Source organism: Hypanus sabinus, chromosome 25 (genome assembly GCF_030144855.1).
Source record: "Hypanus sabinus isolate sHypSab1 chromosome 25, sHypSab1.hap1, whole genome shotgun sequence".
Classification (NCBI taxonomy): domain Eukaryota; kingdom Metazoa; phylum Chordata; class Chondrichthyes; order Myliobatiformes; family Dasyatidae; genus Hypanus; species Hypanus sabinus.
This window is the reverse complement of record NC_082730.1, coordinates 51695582-51717383: the sequence shown is the minus strand read 5'-3', so window position 1 is coordinate 51717383 and position 21802 is coordinate 51695582. Positions and strand designations below refer to the sequence as shown.

At 38.3% G+C, this 21802-nt stretch overlaps 1 protein-coding gene across 2 annotated transcripts in view; it reads left to right on the top strand.

Annotated features, from left to right (window-relative positions):
* Nucleotides 1-8879: 8879 nt before the first annotated feature.
* The window catches only part of tmem183a (transmembrane protein 183A), a 33388-nt gene continuing 20465 nt past the window's right edge, over nucleotides 8880-21802 (top strand). The window contains exons 1-2 of one of the 2 annotated variants that reach the window (XM_059950616.1): nucleotides 8880-9297; nucleotides 20238-20327. In XM_059950616.1, coding sequence (XP_059806599.1) covers nucleotides 8937-9297; nucleotides 20238-20327 — 451 coding nt within the window. In that variant the 5' untranslated portion in view covers nucleotides 8880-8936. The remainder of the gene's footprint in view (nucleotides 9298-20237; nucleotides 20328-21802) is intronic. The other variant, XM_059950615.1, reaches the window with a different exon arrangement.

Genomic DNA, 21802 nt, shown 5'->3' with positions numbered 1-21802 from the left:
CACATTTGCACAGGTGCAATGAAAAACTTACATGCAGCAGCGTCACAGACTCATAGAATCATATAAGCAGCATTCACATGAAACACAATATGCACAATTTTTTCAAGAACCCAATTAGTCCAAAAGTCTATTTTAGTGCAAAGTGATCAGAACTTTGCTGAAGTGTGGTGATTAGATTCTTTTTTTTTTTTTTTTTTTTTAATAATTTTTTATTGCATTTTTAAATGATTACAAAGTATGAAAAAACAATGTATATAACCCATACCCCCTCCCCTTAACCCCTCCCCCCTAACTGCCCCATAGAAAAAAAAAGAAAGAAAGAAAGATTAGATTCTTGATTAGATTCTTGATGGTCTGTTCAAGTACTGAATTGTTGAAGAGGAATATCTGTTCTTGAACCCAGTGTTGTGGGACTTCAGGCCTCTGTACCTTCTGGTAAATGTGAAAAGACGGGATGACATGGACGGTGGGGATTTTGATAGGTGATGGACCTGCTGCAGATACTGCTCATGTTGAGGTAGGTGGGAGAGATGTAGCTCTGATGCATTGGGCAGAGTTCACTACGTGTTGCAAATTCTTATTTTCCTGTGCATTCAAACTTACAGTATGTTTGCAGGAAGTGGCATGCCAACCCCCCCCCCCCCCCCCCCACTTAATTTTCAGAACTGGGTTGTTTTCAAATAAGTGTGATAAAAATTCTCCACTCAATAGATTGCATATAACCTGCCATTGATATGTACAGAAAAGATGCAAGTCTGAAATCATTAGAGACACGTTACCTAACTGTACAAAAGGGATGGATTACACTGAACTCAAGGGGGACCAATATGCTTGTGGGCAAGTTTGCTAGAGCTTTTGGGGAGGTTTTAAACTAAGTTGACAGAGGGATAGGAACCAGAATGATAGGACAGAGAATGGAGTAGTTGAAGTAAAGGTAGAAACAACGTGTAGAGAGACTGTGTGGAAGGATAGGGTGGTAGATGGGGCATAATTCCAATAAGTTGGATGGGCTGAAATGTAACTATTTTAATGCAAGAAGTATCAGGAACAAGAGTGATGAATTTAGAGCATGCATCAGTACATGGAACTATCAAAAATTGGTCGGGGTCTATGCAAACCAGAAAACCTGGATCAACAGTTCCATGCGAGCAACACTTACTGTGTGACACAGAGCTTATGTTGCAGGAACTCAAGAAATACAACTATGATCTGTGCAAAGTCATCAAGGCAGGACAACATCCAGGCACAACTCTCCACCAACAACACACTCAGTTTATGGCAAGGTCTGCACACCATCACAGACTTCAAAGCTAAGCACAGTGGTGTTGCCTCTCTCCCAGATGGGCTAAATCTTTTTTTTACTCCGGTTCAATGGGGCTGAGGAGAGCCACTGAGGAGTCCTGCACCTTGGTCATCTCTGAGGCTGAGGTACGCAGATGTTTCCAACAAGTGGACAGTCGCAAGGCTGCGGGACCAGACGGCATCCCAGGGCGGGTACTCAGGATGCGCGCAGCACAACTGGCAGATGTGTTTAAAAACATTTTTAATCTCTCCCCCTCCCAGTGTAGAGTGCCTCTTGCTTCAAAACATCCACATTGTCCCTGTAACTAAAAAGACCAAAGTAACATGTCTGAATGACTGGCGTCCAGTCACACTCACCTCAATAATAAGCAAATGCTTTGAGAAGCTGGTCAAGGACTACATCTGCAGCTTGCTACCACCCACACTGGATCCCCTACAATTTGCCTACCAACACAACCGATCGACAGATGACGCAATAGCCACAGTTTTACATACCGTCCTTACATATCTGGAAAAGAAGAATGCTTATGTGAGAATGCTGTTCTTGGACTTCTGCATTCAACATCATAATTCCCTCCGAGCTCAACAAGAAGCTCAGAGAAACTCAGCCTTCGCCTTGCCTTGTGTAACTGGATCCTGGATTTCCTGTCAGATCACCAGCAGATGGTAAGAGTGGGCTCCCTCACCTCTGCCCTTCTGATTCTCAATACAGGAACCCCTCATGGCTGTGTCCTAAGCTCCCTACTTTACTCTCTCTATACCCATGACTGTGTTGCCACCCACAGCTCCAATCTGCTAATTAAATTTTCTGCTGATACTACACTGATTGCCTTAATCTCAAATAATAATGAGGCCAACTACAGAGAAGTCATCACCCAGACACAGTGGTGTCAGGAAAACAACCTCTCCCTCAATGTCGCAAAAAACAAAAGGAGCTGGTTGTCGATTACAGGAGGAATGGAGACAGGCTAATCCCTATTGACATCAATGGATCTGGGTTGAGAGGGTGAACAGTCTTAAGTTCCTGGGCATCCACATCACTGAGGACCTCACGTGGTCTGTACACACCAGCTGTGTGGTGAAAAAGACACAACAGCACCTCTTTCACCTTAGACAGTCGAAGGAGTTTGGTATGGGCCCTCAATCCTAAGGACTTTCTACAGGGCACAGAGCAGTCAGAGCGCATCCTGACTGGCTGCATCACTGCCTGGTATGGGAACTGTACTTCCCTTAATCGCAGGACTCTGTAGAGAGTGGTACGGACAGACCAGCGCATTGTAGATGTGAGGTTCCCTCTATACAGGACATTTACATAGACAGGTGTGTAAAAAGGGCCCAAGGTATCATTGGGGACCAAAATCTTAAGTTATATTGACTGTCCTGTTGTATATACTATTTATTATAAATTACTATAAATTGCACATTGCACATTTAGACAGAGATGCAAAATAAAGATCTTTACTCCTTACGTACATGAAGGACGTAAGTAATAAAGTCAATTCAATCCAGTTCAATTCATGTTGTGAACATTATAGAAACTTGATTTTCATAAGGGCAGGAATGATTGCTGGAAGTTCTGGGATTTAGATGTTTCAAAAGAGGCAGGGGAGGAAGTAAAAGAGTTGGGTGAATGGCAATGTTAATCTGGAATGGTATCACAGCTACAGAAAGGAAAGACATTGTAGAGTGATAATCTACTGATTCACTGTGGGTAGAGGGCAAAAACAGAAAGGGAGCAGTCTCTCTATTGGGAGTATTCTATAGATACCCCTCCCCTTCAGTATCTCTGTTTCTACTGAAGGGGAGATGGAAAGGGAGATTTTTGAAAGATGCGAAAATAACAAAACTTTGCCATGGATGGTCCCAAGCCGGGCTGCAGAAGGGGGATAGTAGAGCACAGTAAAAACCCAGAGCCACAGAAACGTGAACAGAAGCTCCAAGTACCTCCTCCCTGGGAGTGGAAGGGGCTTTACTGCAAGATACATGAAACGGTGTGGTAAAAGTGAAAGCCACAGGACTGATCAGCCTTCTGTCAGGCCAAGATGCTGTTGGTGCCCCGCGCTGGGCTTAAGAAGAGTAAGCAAAAAGAGCAGGGTTGTTGTCATGGGTGACTTCAGCTTGCCTAATATTGAGTGGCACCTCCTTAATGCAAAAGATTTAGCTGGGGCATAATTTGTTAGGTATGCCGAGAAAAAAATTCCTGAGACAATACATGGACAGGCTGGCTAGAGGAGAAGCCTCTAGTACTAGGGAATCGAGTTCTAGGCAATGAACTTGGTCAGGTGACAGATCTCTTGGTGGATGAGTATTTCAGAGACAGTGACCATAACTCCCTGTCTGGGTTGAGAGTAGATAGTGTGGAAAGGTATTTAATTGCAGGAAGATGAATCAATGAAGCCATTAGGCAGGAATTTGGGAGTAGAAATTGGGAACTGGAATACTCTGATAAAGACACGATGGAAATGTGGAGGTTGTTTATGGAGCACTGCATGAGGTTCTGCACAGGTTTGTCCCATGGAGGTACAGAAAGGATGATAGGGCGAAGGAACCATGGTTGACTAGAGATGTGGAACATCTAGTCAAGAGGAAGAAGGAAGTATACTTAAAATTCAGGAAGCCAGGATCAAACAGGGCCCCTGTGAGTTATAGGGTAGCCAGGAGGGAACTTAGAGAGGAACTTAGGAGAGCTAGAAGGGAACAAGGAAGCAGGATTAAGAAAAAGCCTATGGCATTCTACATGTACGTGAAGAACAGGAGGATGACAAGAGAGAAGGTAGGACTGATCAAGGACTAAAGAAGAAAAATATGTGCCTGGAGTCAAAGGATGGAAGGGAGGTCTTAAGTGAATACTTTCCATTGGTATTTACCACTGAGGGGGATCATGGCAATTGTAAGGACAGTGTAAAACAGGCTAAAATGCTGGATCATGTCAACATTAAAAAAGAGGATATGTTGAAGCTTTTGAAAAGCATTAGGATAAATGAGTCCCTGGGGCTGGATGGAATATAGCCCAGGAAACAAGTAAGAGATTGCTGTTCCTTTAGCAATGATCTTTGCGTCCTCACTGGCCCCAGGAGTAGCATCAGAAGATCGGAGGGTCATATTTTATTCCTTTGTTCAAGAAAAGTAATAAAGATAATTTTGGGAATTACATCAGTGGTGGGCAAACTTTTGAAGAAGATTCTTTGAGATAGGATTTACAAAGATTTGGAGATAGTCTGATTTGAGATAGTCAGCATGTCTTTGTGAGGGGAAGGTCTTGCCTAGTGAGCCTGATTTAATTGTCTGAGGAAGTAACAAAACAAATTGATGAAGGAGGATCAGTGGATGTTGTAGTGTTGTAGTATGGATTGTAGTAAGGAATTTGAAAATTCTCATGGTTGGCTCTTTCAGAAAGTCAGGAGGCATGGGATCCAGGGAAACCTAGCTGTGTGGATTTAGAATTGGCTTGCCCACCGAAGGTAGATGGAGCATATTCTGCCTGGAGGTCAGTGACCAGTGGTGTTCCACAGGGATCAGTTATGGGATCCCTGTACTTTGTGATTTTTATAAATGACTTGGATGAGAAAGTAGAACGGTGGCTTGGTAAGTTTGCAGATGACATAAAGGTTGTTGGTATTGTGGATAGCGTGGAAGGTTGTTGAAGGTTACAATGGGACATTGACAAGATGCAGACCTTAGCTGAAAAGTAGCAGATTGAATTCATTTCAGAAAAATGTGAAGTGATACACTTTGAAATGTTCTTGAAGGTAGAGTATAGGGTTAATGACAGGATCATATCAGTGTGGAGGAACAAAGGGATCCATAGACCCCTTAAAGTTGTCACACAAGTTGATAGGGTGGTTAAGAAGGTGTATTGTATGTTGTCCTTCATTAGTGGAGGGACTGCGTTCAAGAACCATGAAGTAATATTGCAGCTCTGTCAAACTCTGGTTAGACCACACGTGTACTGCATTCATTTCTGGGTGGCTCATTAAAGGAAGGATGTGGAACATTAGTGAGAGTGCAGGGGTGATCTACTAGGCTGCTGCCTGATTTAGAGAGCATGTCTTATAAGGATAGGTAGAGCAAGCCAAAGCTTTTCAATTTGGGACAAAGGAGGATGAGAGGTGATGATAGAGGTGTATGAGATGATAAAAGGCATTGACAGAGTGGAAAGCTAGTGCTTTTTCCCCAGGATAGAAATGGCTAATATAAGAAGGCATAATTATAGTTTTTTTTTACACAGAGGTGGGTTCCTGGGACATGCTGCAGGGGTGGTGATAGAGGCAGATACATTAGGGACCAGAGACACTTAGATGGACACATGGATGAAAGATAAAAATAGAAGACTACGTGGGAGGAAAGCACTGGATTGAACTTGGAGTAGTTTATAAGGTCAGCACAACGTCATGGGCCGCAGTGCTTGTATTGTGCTGAATGTTCTACATTCTATGTTCTAATAGCTAAACCTGGAAAATGCTTACAATGCTAAGAATCACCATCACTTAAATAAACAAAAGCTATGAACAAAAATTATTTGTATAATCAGCCGCAAAAAGAAATTTTGGCATTGTTAACACCATTGAGTTTAATAAAGATAAAACAAATGGAAAATACTCACTATGCTAATTACAGGAAGCGCAGCTTGATTGCTGGAAAAGACTCATTATTTTAATGCAAAGCAGAAGAATTTTACTAAAACACGTAGAATGGAAAATGAAGTTGGTTCTTGCTTACCAAAAAAGCATTTGTTTTTTGACAAGCAATATTGTACCAATCAAAAGCTGCGTAACTCTGAAGATGACTAATGTGTAAGAAGTAATCAAGTTTGAGAGTGAAAAAATAACTAACATTGTTTGGTATCCTCAATATCCTTTGATTACAAATTTACTTATTTTATCATATAAAATGTACAAATAATGGAGTAAGAATATTGAACTATATTCACAATCTGGCTCTAACTTAAAAAAATATTTGTATATATATTATCAGAATCAGGTTTATTATCACCGGCATGTGACGTGAAATTTGTTAACTTAGCAGCCGCAGTTCAATGCAATACATAATCTGGCAGAGAGAGATAAAAAAAATAAAACATAATAAATAAACAAGTAACTCAATTATGTATATTGAATAGATAATTAAAATTGTGCAAAAACAGAAATACTGTATATTAAAAAAGTGAGGTAGTGTCCAAAGCTTCAAAGTCATTTAGGAATCAGATGGCAGAGGGGAAGAAGCTGTTCCTGAATCACTGAGTGTGTGCCTTCAGGCTTCTGTACCTCCTATCTGGTGGAAAAAGTGAGAAAAGGGCATGCCCTGGGTGCTGGAGGTCCTTAGTAATGGACACTGCCTTTCTGAAACACCGCTCCCTAAAGATGTCCTGGGTACTTTGTAGGCTAGTGCCCAAGATGGAGCTGACTAGACTTACAACTTTTATATATTTATAAAAAAATTGTCTCCACCTGAATAAGACATTAACTCTTTTAGAAATTGAAGAGCAGTCTAATTAAAGATTCATAAATGACCATTGATGTTGAACAAGAGATGATAATTATCCATATCATTCCATCAACACAGGTAGGCATGACTGCTTAACTACAAGTATAATATGTGGCAGATATCATATCTGAGCCTATATCAAAAACAACTACTTCTAGAATATTTCTAATTGAAGAGATGATTAAAACCCCTGAATCAAAATAAGGGAAGCTTATATTATAGGAACTGATAGTTTAAAAACTTGCAACATATATTCTTAATGTTTCATGTGAAACATTAAGTCAAACCAGTGAGGGGCAAACCCTGGGAAGAGTTGTGGAACAGAGGTGCAGAGGAATACAAGTATATATAGTACTGTGTAAAACTCTTAGGCACCCTACATTTATGGTTTCAGATGGTATGGCACCACAGACCCCTGATCTCAAAATCTTTGAAGCTATATGGGCTTGCCTGGAGAGACAGAAGCAAGCGAGACTGCCAAGGTCTGCAGAAGAACTGTAGCAAGTTCTTCAAGCTGCTGGAAAAATGTACCAGATGATTTTCTTATAAAACTGCACAACAGTATAGCTAACAGAATTGATGCAGTTTTAAAGGCAAAGGGTGGTCACAGCAAAGGTGGTCCTGCTCTAAGTTTTGGGTGGAACGTTGATTATGCCTTTTTCCATCGATGCTGCCTGGCCTACTGAGTTCTTCCAGCATTCTGTGTGTGTTACAGCAAATACTGATTTGATTTTGTTTTTTTTACTGCTAACTGCTGTTTATAGTGATTTTTTTGATAACTAGAAGCTTTTCATTTCATTCTGTTTGAAAGCACCTTCACTTTACAGAATTCCTTTTTACAGACTTTTGCATATACTGTAGTTCCTGGAAGGTGGTGCCATGAGTAGACAGGGTGATGAAGGCCACGTCTGGCTTGCACACCTTCATCAATCTGGGCAGTAAGTGCAGGAGCTGAGACATTACTGCTGCAGTTCTGAAATACATTGGTGAGCCCACAGCTGGAACATTGTGTACAGTTTTGGTTACCCTGTTATAGGAAAGTGATTATTGAGATGGAAAAAGAGCAGGGATTATGAGAATGTTGCCAGCACTTGAGGGCCTGAGTTATAAGGAGAGGGCAGACAGGCTCCGCCATTATTCCTTGGAGCGTAGGAGACTAAGGAGTGACCATATAGAGGTGTACAAAATCATGAAGAGCATATTTCCCAGGGAAAGGGAATTGAGTGTAGACCAAAATTAAAATCTGGAGTGCAAAGCTTTAAGGTGGTGATGGTGGGGTGGGGTGGGGGGATTTAAAACGGGCCTGAGAGGCAACCTTTTGACACAGAAAGTGGTATGTTCATGGAACTATCACGTGTGGTTGTGGTTGAGGAAGATAAAATAAAAACATTTTGAACAGGTTAATTAATAGGAAAATTTTAAAGGGGAATAAACTAAAAGCTGGCAAACGGGATTAGCTTGGATGGGCATCTAAGTTGGTAAATACAGGTTGGGTCAAAGGGTCTGTATTTGTAATGTGTTACTCTGTAAACCATATTTCACATTCAGTCTCTGATGGCAGAAAAATAGCCTAGGCACAGGCAGGCAGAAAGCAATTTAAGAATTGATTCAGTCATTTGTATCAAATTGTGTATTTCATAAGAGATAAGAACTGGTGAAAACATTATTGTATTATTCAAGGTGTAATTAAATGTAAGATGTCCGCAACACATTTAGGTAGATGGTCTCCAGTACATGTGTACATTTATATTTTGTTTATTTCAAGATTTGAACATCATTAGCTAGGCTAGCATTTTATTGTCCATGTAAATGAAAAGACTCCAAATGCTGGAATTCTGAAATGAAACAGAAAATACCAGAAGAAATTCAATTTGTGGAAGCAAATTTTGGTCACAGTGTATCAACATCAGCGGGAAACACTAAAGCATAAGAGTCAGTCAGAAACCAAAGTAAGAAATCAAGAGTCAAACAAAAATGTTTTTATTTTATCTTCCTCTGGCTCCTTCAACTTCTTTATGAGAAGCATTGCTTGGAAGAGGAATAACAATGAATTGGAATCAAACCACCTTTGATTTGTAAATTTAATCGGTAACTTGAAATCAAACAAATGCCAATGCTGAAAACTGCATAAGTTGGCCAATAATTTAGGAATGCAAGCGTTAACTTTGTCTCTCTCTCGCAGACACTGCCCGACCTCCCGAGCATTTCGCTTTAATTTCCGATCGGCAGCGTCCGCATTTCCCCGGCTCCCGTTTCCCGCGCATGCGCGCTCCCACCCTCGGGCGCCGGGGCTGATGGGAGTCTCACTTCCAATATGGCTGAAGATCCCGGAGGGTTGTATTTTATTCACCCAACGGTTTTCTTTTTTCATTCCGTTTTTCCTGTTGGTTTTGCAACATGGAAGGACTCTCGATAGCGTGTTTCGGTTCTGTGTCGTCGCCGCCGCCGCCATGCCAAAGAAAGGGAACAGAAAACGGCTGAAATACCGGGGAAACATTTCTTCTGAAGCAGGTAAAAGCGACCGAGGGAAAGTGAATTGAATCAACGCGGCAGCGTAGCCTAACTGCGAGCCGCTCCCCTTTCTTGATTGGTTCTTTCTGTCGTAAGAGGCATCCGATTGGCTTGTAGACCTGTCTGTCTCAGAGTTGAGCCCTTCATCGTTAGTTCGCCCATTTATCATTAAACGCGGGTCAGTTTTTGACCTAACAGAATGGCTGTGAATGGACCATTAAATGTTCTATCGATAGACGCTCATGACAGTCGCATTCTGTTCTTAATCGTTATTGTAAATTGGGAGGATTTAACAACAAAAGGTCAGTTTGAATGGACTCACACCACGCCCATTTACCTGACTTTCCAGTAATACCTGAAGACACAAGAGACTACAGATGTTGGAATCTGGAACAAACACATACACCTGCTGAAAGAAGTTAGTGTGCCAGACACCATCTGCTAAAACAGAGGGTTCGTCAGTGTTTCGACTCGAGACTATAAAGAGGAAAGAAACCAATCTGACGAGAGATGAGCCGTTCCTCCCTCCATTAAGTAGAATGTTCGTGGATTGTTCTTTACTTATTATCAATTTTTTACTTGACTAAGCAGGTACTATTGGTCAGGTTATAAATAGGAAAACGTTTTGTATTTAATAGGAAGGGGTTGTTAAATATAAACTTTTTATTATTTATAATCTGACAAATATTATCTGCCATACCAGCACATGATGTTTTCTACAGAACATGGGTTTTAAAAGGTTTACTGGGACATGTTAAATTGAATTAGGCCATTTGGCCCATCGAGTCTGCTCCACCATTTAATCATGGCTAATCCATTTTTTCTCCGAGCCCCAATCTCCTTCCCCTGCCCCCCAATCCCTTCATTCCCTGCTCAATCAAGAATCTAATGACCTCTGCCTTAAAGGTACATAACACTTGGCCTCCACAACTGCCTGTGGCAGAAAATTCTACAGGTTCACCACTCGCTGGCTAAAGGAATTTCTCCTCAACCCCATTCTGGAAGGACGCCCCTCTATTTTGAGGCTGTGTCTGCTGGTCTTAGACACTCCCACCATAGTAAACATCCTCTCCATATCCACTCTATCAAGGCCTTTCACCATTCGATAGGTTTCAATTAGGTCACCCCTCATTCTTCTGAGTTCCAGTGAATACAGACCCAGAGCCATCAAATGCTCTTCATCCTGAAATCATTTTTGTGAACCTCCCTTGAACCCTCTCTAGTTTCAGCACTTCCATTTTAAGGGGCTCAAAACTGCTCACAATACTCCAAGTGAGGCTTCACTGGTGCTTTATAAAGTCTCAACATTGCATTCTTGCTTTTATATTCTAGTCCTCTTAAAATGAATGCTAACATCGCATTTGCCTTCCTCACCAAAGACTCAACCTGCAAATTAACCTTTAGGGAATCCTGCTCAAGGACTCCCAAATCCCTTTGCACCGTAGATTTTGGTATTTTTTCTCCGTTTAGAAAACCGTTTAATTTCTTAAAAAGTGCATGATCGTGCACTTACCAATGATATTCCATATACTATTTGTTAATCCATTGCCCTAATGTATCAAAGTCCTTCTGTAGCCTCCCTATTTCCTCAAAATTCTCTGCCCCTCCTCCTATCTTCATATCATTTGCATACTTTGCAACTTAGCCATCAATTCCATCATCCAAATCATTGACATATATTTAACTATCAGTCCCAACATAGAACCCTGTGGAACACCACTAGGCACCAGCAGCCAACCAGAAAAGATTCCCTTTATTCCCACTCTTTGCCTCCTGCCAATCAGCCACTGCTTTATCCAAACTAGGATCATTCCTGTAATACCATGGGCTTGTATCTTGTTAAGCAGCCTCTTGTGTGGCACCTTGTCAAGGGCCTTCTGAAAATCAGGTACATAACATCAACCGATTCTCCTTTTGTCTATCCTATTTGTTATTTCTTCGAAGAATGCCAACAGATTTGTCAGGCAAGATTTTCCCTTGAAATTATGCTGACTATGATATACCCCAAAAGCACATCCTTAACAACTACAATATCTTCCTAACCACTGAGGTCAGACTAACTGGTTTGTAATTTCCTTTCTTCTGTCTGTCTCTCTCACTCCCTTCTTGAAGAGTGGCATGACATTTGTAATTTTCCAGTCTTCTGGAACCATTCCTGAATCTAGTGATTCTTTTTTTTTTGAAAACTTTTTATTGCATTTTTAAGTAGTTACAAAGTAAAGTATGAAAAAAAATGTATATAACCCTTCCCCCCCTCCCCTTAACCCCTCCCCCCTAACTGCCCTATAGGAAAAAAAGAGAAAGAAAGAAAAAAAAGAAAGAATGCCTGGTTGTTGGAAGATCCCCACATGCTCCATGGGATTCGTAATAACTTTAATATGTATATTTATTTCTTTCCCCAAATAACCAATTGTTTCATCTTCAGAGCATCTATATATTTAATCCTGTCTTTTGTAAATAAGGGCTCCAAATTTTCAGAAATGTTTCATATTTATCTCTTAAATTATAAGTAATTTTTTCTAATGGAATACAGCCATAGATTTCTTTCTTCCAAGAGTCTATACTTAAATATGTATCCGATTTCCAAGTAACTGCAATAGCTTTTTTTGGCTACTGCCAGTGCAATTTTTATAAATTCTTTCTGATATTTATTTAGTTTGAGTTTCGGTTTTATCCCTTCAATATCACCTAGTAAGAGTAATATTGGATTATGAGGAAATTGTGTTCCTGTAATTTGTTCCAGTAAAAGTCTTAAATTTGTCCAAAAAGGTTGAATTTTAGAGCAAGGCCATGTCGAATGTAAAAAAGTACCAGTTTCCTGATTACATCGGAAACACTGATCCGATAAATTTGGATTTAATTTATTTATTTTTTTGTGGTGTAATATATAATTGATGTAGAAAATTATACTGCACTAATCTTAACCAAACATTTATTGTATTTGTCATACGATCAAGACATAGTCTTGACCAATTTGTTTCTTCAATTTTAATATTCAAATCACTTTCCCATTTTTGTCTTGACTTATGGACTCCTTGTTTAATTGCCTGTTTTTGAATCAAATTATACATACAAGATATACATTTTTTAATATTTCCGTTTTGAATTAAAATTTCTATTTCATTAGGTTTCGGCAATAACATTGTTTGACCTAATTTTTCTCTTAAATAAGCCCTTAATTGAAAGTAACAAAATAAAGTATTCTTTAATTGATCAAATGACATTAATATACCTCCTTCAAAACAATTCCCTATATATCTAATCCCTTTTTGAATCCAATTATATAAAAGTTAATTGTCCATTGTGAAAGGAATAAGTCTATTTTGAATTAAAGATCTCTTTGCTAATAAAGATTTTTTTGTCTCATCATCAACATTTATCTTATTCCATAAGTCAATCAAATGTTTTAATATAGGAGATTCTTTCTTTTCCCGTATCCATTTAGATTCCCATTTGTATATAAAATCTTCTAGTACGTTTTCTCCTATTTTATCTAGTTCTATTCTAATCCATGCCGGTTTATCTTTCTCGAAAAAAGATGCAATAAATCTAAGTTGATTTGCTTTATAATAATTCTTACAATTTGGAAGTTGTAATCCTCCTAGATCAAATTTCCATGTCAATTTTTCCAACGATATTCTTGACATCTTACCTTTCCAGAGAAATTTCCTCACATATTTGTTTAACTCTTGAAAAAACTTCTGGGGTAATTGTATTGGTAATGATTGAAATAACTATTGTAGTCTAGGGAATATATTCATTTTTATAGCATTTACTCTACCTACTAATGTTATTGGTAATGCCATCCATTTATCTAGATCTTCCTGAATATTTTTCAAAAGTGGTAAATAATTTAATTTGTATAAGTTTTTTATGTCATTACCAACTCTTATACCTAAATATTTTATACCATTTGCTGGCCATCTAAATTGAGTTATTAATCGACATTGATTAATTTTACCTCTCCTTTAGTAAGAGGTAAAATTTCACTTTTATCCCAATTTATTTTATAACCCGATATTTTCCCATATTCTTCTAATCTATAAGATAATTTGCGTAGTGAATGTAGCGGATCTGTTAAATAAAGTAGAACATCATCAGCAAATAAGTTAATCTTGTATTCTTCCTGATTAACTCTGAAACACTTTATATCTGGGTCCATTCTAATTAATTCAGCTAGTGGTTCTATTGCCAACACAAACAAAGCAGGTGATAATGGGCAACCTTGCCTAGTTGATCTTGTTAACTGAAATGATGTTGAAATTTGACCATTTGGCACTACTTTAGCTTTGGGATTAGTATTTAAGGTTTTAATCCATTTTATAAATGATGTTCCTAATCCATATTTTTCCAATACCTTAAATAAAAAATCCCATTCCAATCTATCAAATGCTTTTTCTGCATCTAAAGCAACTGCCACACTCATTTCCTCCCTCTTTTGCGCTAAATGGATTATACTAATTAACCGGGTTACATTATCTGCCGATTGTCTATTTTTGATAAATCCTGTTTGATCCATATGCACTAATTTTGGTAAGCATTTAGAGAATCTATTAGATAAGATTTTTGCTATTATTTTATAATCGGTGTTTAATAAAGAAATAGGTCTATATGATGCTGGTTTTAAAAGGTCTCTATCTTTTTTTGGCAATACTATTAAAATAGCTGTTGAAAAAAGATTCTGGAAGTTTATGCGTTCTTTCCGCTTGATATATTAACTCTATAAAAGGAGGAATTAATAAATCTTTAAACTTTTTATAAAATTCAGGTGGAAAACCATCTTCTCCTGGAGATTTATTACTTTGGAGTGATCCCAAAGCTTCTTCAACTTCCTTCAATGTAAAAGGCATACCTAATCCCTTCTGTTCTTCTGTATTTCATTTTGGAAGAGTTATTTGTGATAAAAATTCTTCTATCTTAACATCATCATTCTTTGATTTTGATTTATACAACTCAGAATAAAAATTCTTAAAAGCCTCATTAATTTCTAGAGGCTTATAAGTAATTTCATTCACTTTTGTTTGAATTGCATTTATTGTTTTAGAAATCTGATCTGTTTTTAACTGCCATGCAAGAACTCTATGTGATTTTTCACCTAGTTCATAATATCTCTGTTTTGTTCTCATAATTGCTTTTCCTGTTCGATATGTCTGGAGTGTATTATATTTTAACTTAATAAGTTGTCTTCGTTTTTCTTCTGTCATATTTCTTTGAGATTCTTTTTCTAATTTTATAATCTCTTTTTCCAATTGATCTATTTCTATCATATATTCCTTCTTAATTTTAGAAGTATAACTTATTATCTGGCCTCTCAAATATGCTTTCATTGCTTCCCACAATATAAATTTATCATCAACTGAATGTAAATTTGTATCTAAAAAGAACTGAATCTGCTTTTTCATAAAATCACAAAAATCTTGACGTTTTAGTAGAATTGAATTAAATCTCCATCTATAAATTGATTCCTCTTTATCTATCATTATCATTGTCATTAAAGGAGAGTGATCAGACAATATTCTTGCTTTATATTCCACATTTTTCACTCTATCTTGAGTATTTGTTGATAATAGGAAAAAATCTATCCTTGAGTATGTTTTATGTCTATTTGAATAAAATGAATAATCCCTTTTGGATTGATTCTTCTCCATATATCAATCAAATTTAAATCTTTCATCAATGATAGTTAATTTTGCTACTTTTGATTTTGTAATAGCCTTTGTTGATCTATCTAAAACTGGATCTAAACAAAAATTAAAATCTCCACTTATTAATATTTTATCATGTGCGTTAGCCAAATTCAAAAAGACCTCCTGTATAAATTTTACATCATTTTCATTTGGTGCATAAATATTCATAAGAGTCCATAGTTCTGAAAAAATTTGACAATGTATAATTAAATATCTTCCTGCCGAATCAATTAATACATTTTGTATTTTAATTGGTAAATTTTTATTAACCAAAATTGCAACTGCTCTCGCCTTTGAGTTAAATGAAGCTGCAGTAACATTTCCAACCCAGTCTCTTTTTAATTTCTGATGTTCTATATCCGTTAAATGAGTTTCTTGTAAGAAAGCTATATCTATTTTCATTTTTTTAATATATGTTAAAATTCTTTTTCTTTTTATTGGTCCATTAAGCCCATTAACATTAAAACTTAAAAAATTCAATAAATTAGTCATTATTTTTATTTATGTTACTCCAATCTATAATAATACCTAATCTTTCAACTTTCATTGTATCCTGGGAAATCTTTTTAGAAGTCTCCATGTTGCTATGTGTGTCCCCACCAATCATCCAGGCAAAAGAATAGAAGAAAAATAGAAAATAAAGAAAAAAACAAAATACCCCCCTACTAATGTTGTGAAAGAAAAAAAACACAACATTACCCCCCTCTATTGTACAGGTCATGGCAATCGCCATGATTACACACGTGAATCCCGTAGTAACCGATTCAAAGCTCCCCAGCCCCCCCGCAACATAAAAAGTATATATATATATAAAAACATACTATTCTCAATTAATATTTCTAAAATTTTACATTTCTCCCTTATATCATCCTTAAATGTCCACAGTTCCATTTGCTATCTATGTCTTCGTCTTTAACCATTACATTTAGAAGTCTCTACGTTTAATTAGCGAAGAGATGGAAGTTTTTGTGCGAACACCTCCGCATCTTGATAATTAGGAAAAAATCTTTTTCCCTCCTCCAAAAAAATTATCAGTGTTGCTGGGTGACGCATTAAAAACTTATAACCTTTTTCCCATAAAACATTTTTAGCTGGATTAAATTCTTTCTTTCTCTTCAAAAGGTTATAACTTATATCAGGATAAAAAAGAACTGGTTTCTCTGCTATCATCAATGGACCTTTTCTTCTTTTAGCACCTTGGGCAGCCGCCCTCAAAATCTTTTCTTTATCCTGGTATCTTAAACATCTTATCAAAATTGATCGCGGATTTTGATCATCTTGAGATCTTGGTCTTAAGGCTCTGTGCACCCTTTCAATCTCAATTGAAGTTTCTTCTTCCATTTCCAATTTTTCAGGAATCCATTTTTGAAAAAAATTTATTGGGTCTTCTCCTTCGGTACCTTCTTTAAGTCCAACAATTTTAATATTGTTGCGTCTACTAAAATTTTCAAGCTTGTCAATTTTTCCCACGAGTTGTTTTCTTTCTGATGTCCAGGCATCGTTATCATCTTCCATCTTCTTCATTCTTCCATCCATTTCTTCCATTTTGACTTCCAAATCTGTAATTTTCTTTTCCATTTTTTCCTGTTTCTTTGTCATTTTATCAAACATAGCCTCCATATTTATTATTTTTTCTTTAATTACTTTTTGGTTACTTTTAATTACTTTTAATGCATTTAATTTATGCATTATTTGCCTCAATGTCTTTGTTGTATTTTCAGAGGAACTTTCATCTTTATCTTCGTCTGATTTTTCCAGAGAGTCCGGCTCTCTCTCAGATTCACTTTCACTGTTGGTTTCAGTCGTTGCTGGGTTTTGTAGTTCTGCTTGCTCTCATTTGCGCATGCTCGTTCCTTTACGCTTGTGCAGTTCTCGTTGATCTTTTCCTTTAGAAATGGCCGATGCTGCAGCGGTCTCCTTTTCTGTTTCACCGGTGGTGTGTTGTACCTGAGTCCGCGGTTCTTCAGTAGAAGTAGGCCTTGATTCTGTTCCAACTTGAGCTGTCTTTGCGGTAGTAGTTTTCTTTGTCCTCTGTTTATGAGGCATAGATTAAAACAATCCAGAGTAATTTATAAGTAACCTTAAAAAAGTATTAATTAACTTTTCTTCACTTAAACATTAATTTATTAACTTTTTTATGGGAGGGCTGAGTTCCAGCGTCTCGATCATACGTCATCACGTGACGTCCCCAATCTAGTGATTCTTGAAAGATCATTACTAATGCCTCCACAATCTCTTCAGCCACCTCTTTCAGAATCCTGGGGTGTACACCATCTGGTCCAGGTGACTTATTTACCTTCCGATCTTTCAGTTTCCCAACAAACTTCCCTCTAGTAATGTTAACTTCACACACTTGATGACCCCTGACTCCTGGAACTCCCACCATACCGTTAGTGTCTTCCATAGTGAAGACTGATGCAAAATACTTATTCTGTTTGTCTGCCATGTCCTTGTTCCCCATTTCTGCATCTCCAGCATCATTTTCCAGTGGTCTGATATCCACACTTGCCTCTTTTACACTTTATGTATCTGAAGAAATTTTTGGTATCCTCTGTAATAGTATTAGCTAGCTTACTTTTGAATTCCATCTTTACCTTAATGACTTTTTAAATTGCCTTCTGTTGGTATTTAAAAGCTTCCCAATGCTCCAATTGCCATAGTGCCCTCTCTTTGAATTTTATCTTGGCTTTGACTATTCCTGTTAGCCATGGTTGTGTCATCTTGCCTTTTAGAATACTTTTTCCTCTTTGGGCTGTTTATATCCTGTGCCTTCCTAGTTGCTTCCAAAAATTCCAGCTATTGCATCTCTGCCGTCATCCCTGCCAGTGTCCTTTTCCAATCAATCCTGGCCAACTCCTCTCTCATGCTTCTGTAGTTCCCTTTACTCCTCTGAAGTACTGATACATCTGACTTTAGCTTCTCATTCTCAGAGTGAATTTGGTCATATTATGATCTTTTATCCCCTCAGGGTACTTTTACCTTAAGCTCGCTAATCAATTCTGGTTCATTGCTCAACCCCAAATCCAGAATAGTTGATCTTTCGTGAGCTCAACCACGAGCTGCTCTAAAAAATCATCTCGTAGACATTTTTAGAAATTTCCTCTCTTGGAATCCCGCGTCAACCTGATTTTCCGAATCTACCTGCGTATTGAAATTTCCCTGTGACATTGTCCTTTGGCATGCATTTTCTATCTCCTGTTGTAACTTGTAGACTATATCCTTACTACTGTTTGGTGGTCTGTATATAATTTCCATTAGGGTCTTTTTACTCTTGCATTAGCTCTATCCACAATGATTCAACACCTTCCGACCCTATGTCATCTCTTTCTCATGATTTAATTTCACTTTTTATCAACAGTCCCCTCTGCCTTGATACAATGTGTATCCTCGGACATAAAGTTCCCAGCTATAACCTTCTTTCATCCATGACTCAGTGATGTCTACAACAAATACTTTGCAATCTGTAACTGTGCTACAAGTTCATCGATCTTAATTCATATACTGCAGGCATTCAAGTATACCACCTTTAGTCCTGTAGCCTATTTCTTTAGTCTCCTGAGAATGTAGAGGCGGTGGTCTGTTTTCTTGGCCATGACATCTATGTAGTTGGGCTAGAATAGGCTGTTGGTGATGTTCATTCCTAGAAACTTGAAGCTCTCAATCTCTGATAAGAGCATGCTTTTGCGATGTGGAGCATCTAGTCCAAGGGTCGGCAACCTGCGGCTCTTTGATCTCTGTGCTGCTGCTCCCCGTAGTTTGTTAGTTTTTGAAATGTAATTCAAAATTTGAAGATTATGGTGATCTTGTACAATCTAAAAACGTTGTGGAGACCCCATTTCCTGGCACATCCGAACCGGCTCACAATTAGCCACCATTCCGGCTAAGGGAGATGGCCTACAGGGGTTTGTGACTACGTGTCTTTTGGAGCATCCGCGCCCACGGGGACGGGTTGAGGGAGACTTTAAATCAAGGCTGTTCAGTTCGAATAAAGTTACCTTTGACTGCAGTGTCTTTATTTTAGCGCTGCGTGTAGCGCTACACTGCTACAACGTGTTTTTTATCGCTATTAATATACATCACCACTGCCAAGGTAGGCTACCTATGGAGTAACCTTCAACCCAACGTCTTTTTTTCGGAGTTCAAAATGTTTTTGTTGCATGCAGAAATGTAATTTCGTTTTCTCTGCAGGAGTTCATCAATTTCATAAATGCAACACATTATAGTTTGTTTATACATAGCATAAAGGCAAAAAAAACCGTTGTATGCAGTGTTATTTCATTTTAAATGTCAAACGGGTTTTGTGGCTCCCAGTGTTTTCTTTTCTGTGGGAAATGGGTCCATATTGGCTCTTTCAGTGGTAAACGTTGCCGACCCCTGATCTAGTCGGTTGGAGGACAAACCCATACTTATTTTTTTAAAAAGCTTCTGCAGGCTCCAAATTGGATTTGATATTCCTACCATATGCTGTGAAATTTGTTGATTTATGGCAGCAGTACATTGCAATACATAAAAAAAATTATAGAGATAAAAGAAAATATGGTGAAGTAGTGTTGATGTGTTCACTGTCCATTTAGAAATCTAATAGTAGAGGGGTAGAAGCTGTTCCTAAAACATTGAGTGTTTATCTACATTAACAGGCAGCACTGGAGTTCAAGATTAAACCTGGATTGCTTGAGCTGTCACACAGCAGCTCTGCCTACACACTGCCCACAATTAAATTCCCTTTCTCTGTTTTTGCTCTACCAATTAGATTTTTTAATGGACCTGTTCTCTTGTGCATCTCCAGATAATATTTCAAATAGGAATACAGTTAAGGAAAATAAGGGCTTAAAATGCTGGCACAGCCATTGGTCAGTTAAGGAAAACTAGCATTGCAGATTTTCTGCTGTATTAATTTCAGTTCAATTTCATTGAAGTGTTGGCACTGCCTGGTGATAGTTCAATATGCCAAATAATACTGTAGTAGTTCTACCAGTCTGAAGATGCTGTATGAATAGAATTTGGGTAGCCTTAGGTTGATCATACACGCCTAGGTAGAAGAAAATAGCACAATGTGGGTGGTACGAAAAGCGAAATGTTAAGATCTGTTGTTTATTAACTTCTGATATTCTACTTGACAAGCTTGGATGAGGGCAAGCTAGCTGCACTTAAAAAGTTCTCATCTGGTGGCACAAAGGATGTCTGTTTTTATTTTTCTTATTTTACAGATCTGCTCATCAGAGGTTAAAAAATATTTAACTTTTTGTTTTTCAGTTACTGTGGCAGATTATGCCGATTCAGACCCAGCTATTGTGAAGACTGGTAGAGTAAAGAAAGCTGTGGCAAATGCAATTCAAAAAGAAGGTTTGCTCTGGAAATATTTTTTAAATTGATTAAGCTTTTCATGTATAGGTTTAGGTCTCCATCCATGAACTTTACTGCTGATTGTTACATTTCCATCTTCTCTTTAAGTCAGGAATCTGAATGAGGTTTATTATCATTATCCCATAATGTGACATTTATTGTTTTGTGGCAGCAGTATTGTGCAAAAACATAAAACTACTATAAAGACAAAATAAACAATGTAATAAAAAGAAATAATGAGATAGTTTTCGTGGACCATTCAGAAGTACAATGGTAGAGGGAAAGAAGCTGTTTCTAAATCATTGAGTATGGGTCTTCACACTCCTGTTCCACCTCCTCTATGGTAGGAACAAGAAGAAGACATAGCCCAGATGGTGAGAGTCTTTACTGATGGATGTCACCTTCTTGGGGCACCACCTCTTCCCTTGATGGCGGTGAGGGTTGTGCCTGTGATGGGAGCTGGCTGAGCCTCTTGTGATTTTGTGCATTGGAGTCTCTGTACCAGGCTGTGATACAATTAGTCCGAATGCTCTCCACCATACATCTGTGGAAATCTGCACGAGGTTTGGGTAACATACCAAATGGTCTTGCTGATGTTGAGTCTGATATTTTTGCGACATTCCTTAACCTGCCGATTTATCTTACTCCTGTACACTTCTTTGTCGCCATCTGAGATTTTGCCAAAAGCAGTGGTGTCATATGCAAATTTATAGATGCCTTTTGAGTTGTGCAATCGCGGATTTAGAGAGAGTAGAGCTTGGCACCCATCTTTGAGGTGTGCCAATGTTGATTGTCAGTGAGGAGTAAATATTATTTCCAGTCTACACAGGCGGTGGTCTCCCGTTGAGGAAGTGAAGTATCCAGTTGTAGGGGGTGGTACAGAGGCCCAGGATTTGGAGCTTGTTGATTAGAACTGAGGGTATCATTGTGTTAAATGCTGAGCTGTAGTTAATAAACAGCAGCCTGATGTAGGTAATGCTATTGTCTAGGTGATCCAAGGACAAGTGGACAGCCAGTTCAAATACATCCGCTGTAGTCGCATTGTGACGATAGACAAGTTGCACTCTGCCCAAGTCCTTGCTTAGGCAGGAGTTGATTCTAGTCATGACCAACCTCTCAAAGCACTTCATCACAGCGCACAGCACTAGTATGATTATCAGTCTTTCAAAGCAGGAGGGAACTTCTGAATGTACTGACAGATTGAAGAATGTCCTTGAACAGTCTAGCCAGTTGGTTGGTACAGGTTTTTTGAGCCCAAGCATGTACTTCATCAGGGCCTGGCGCCTTGCGAGAGTTCACTCTTGAAAGATGTTCTGAAGCAGCTTCCTTTCAGAGATCACAAGGTTACCAAATGCTGCAGGGATTCACACAGGTGTAGTTTCATTCTTCCTTTCATAGCATGCATAAGAGTCATTGAGCTCATTTGGGAGTGAAGCATCACAGCCAATCATGATGTTAGGGTTTGCTTTGTAGGA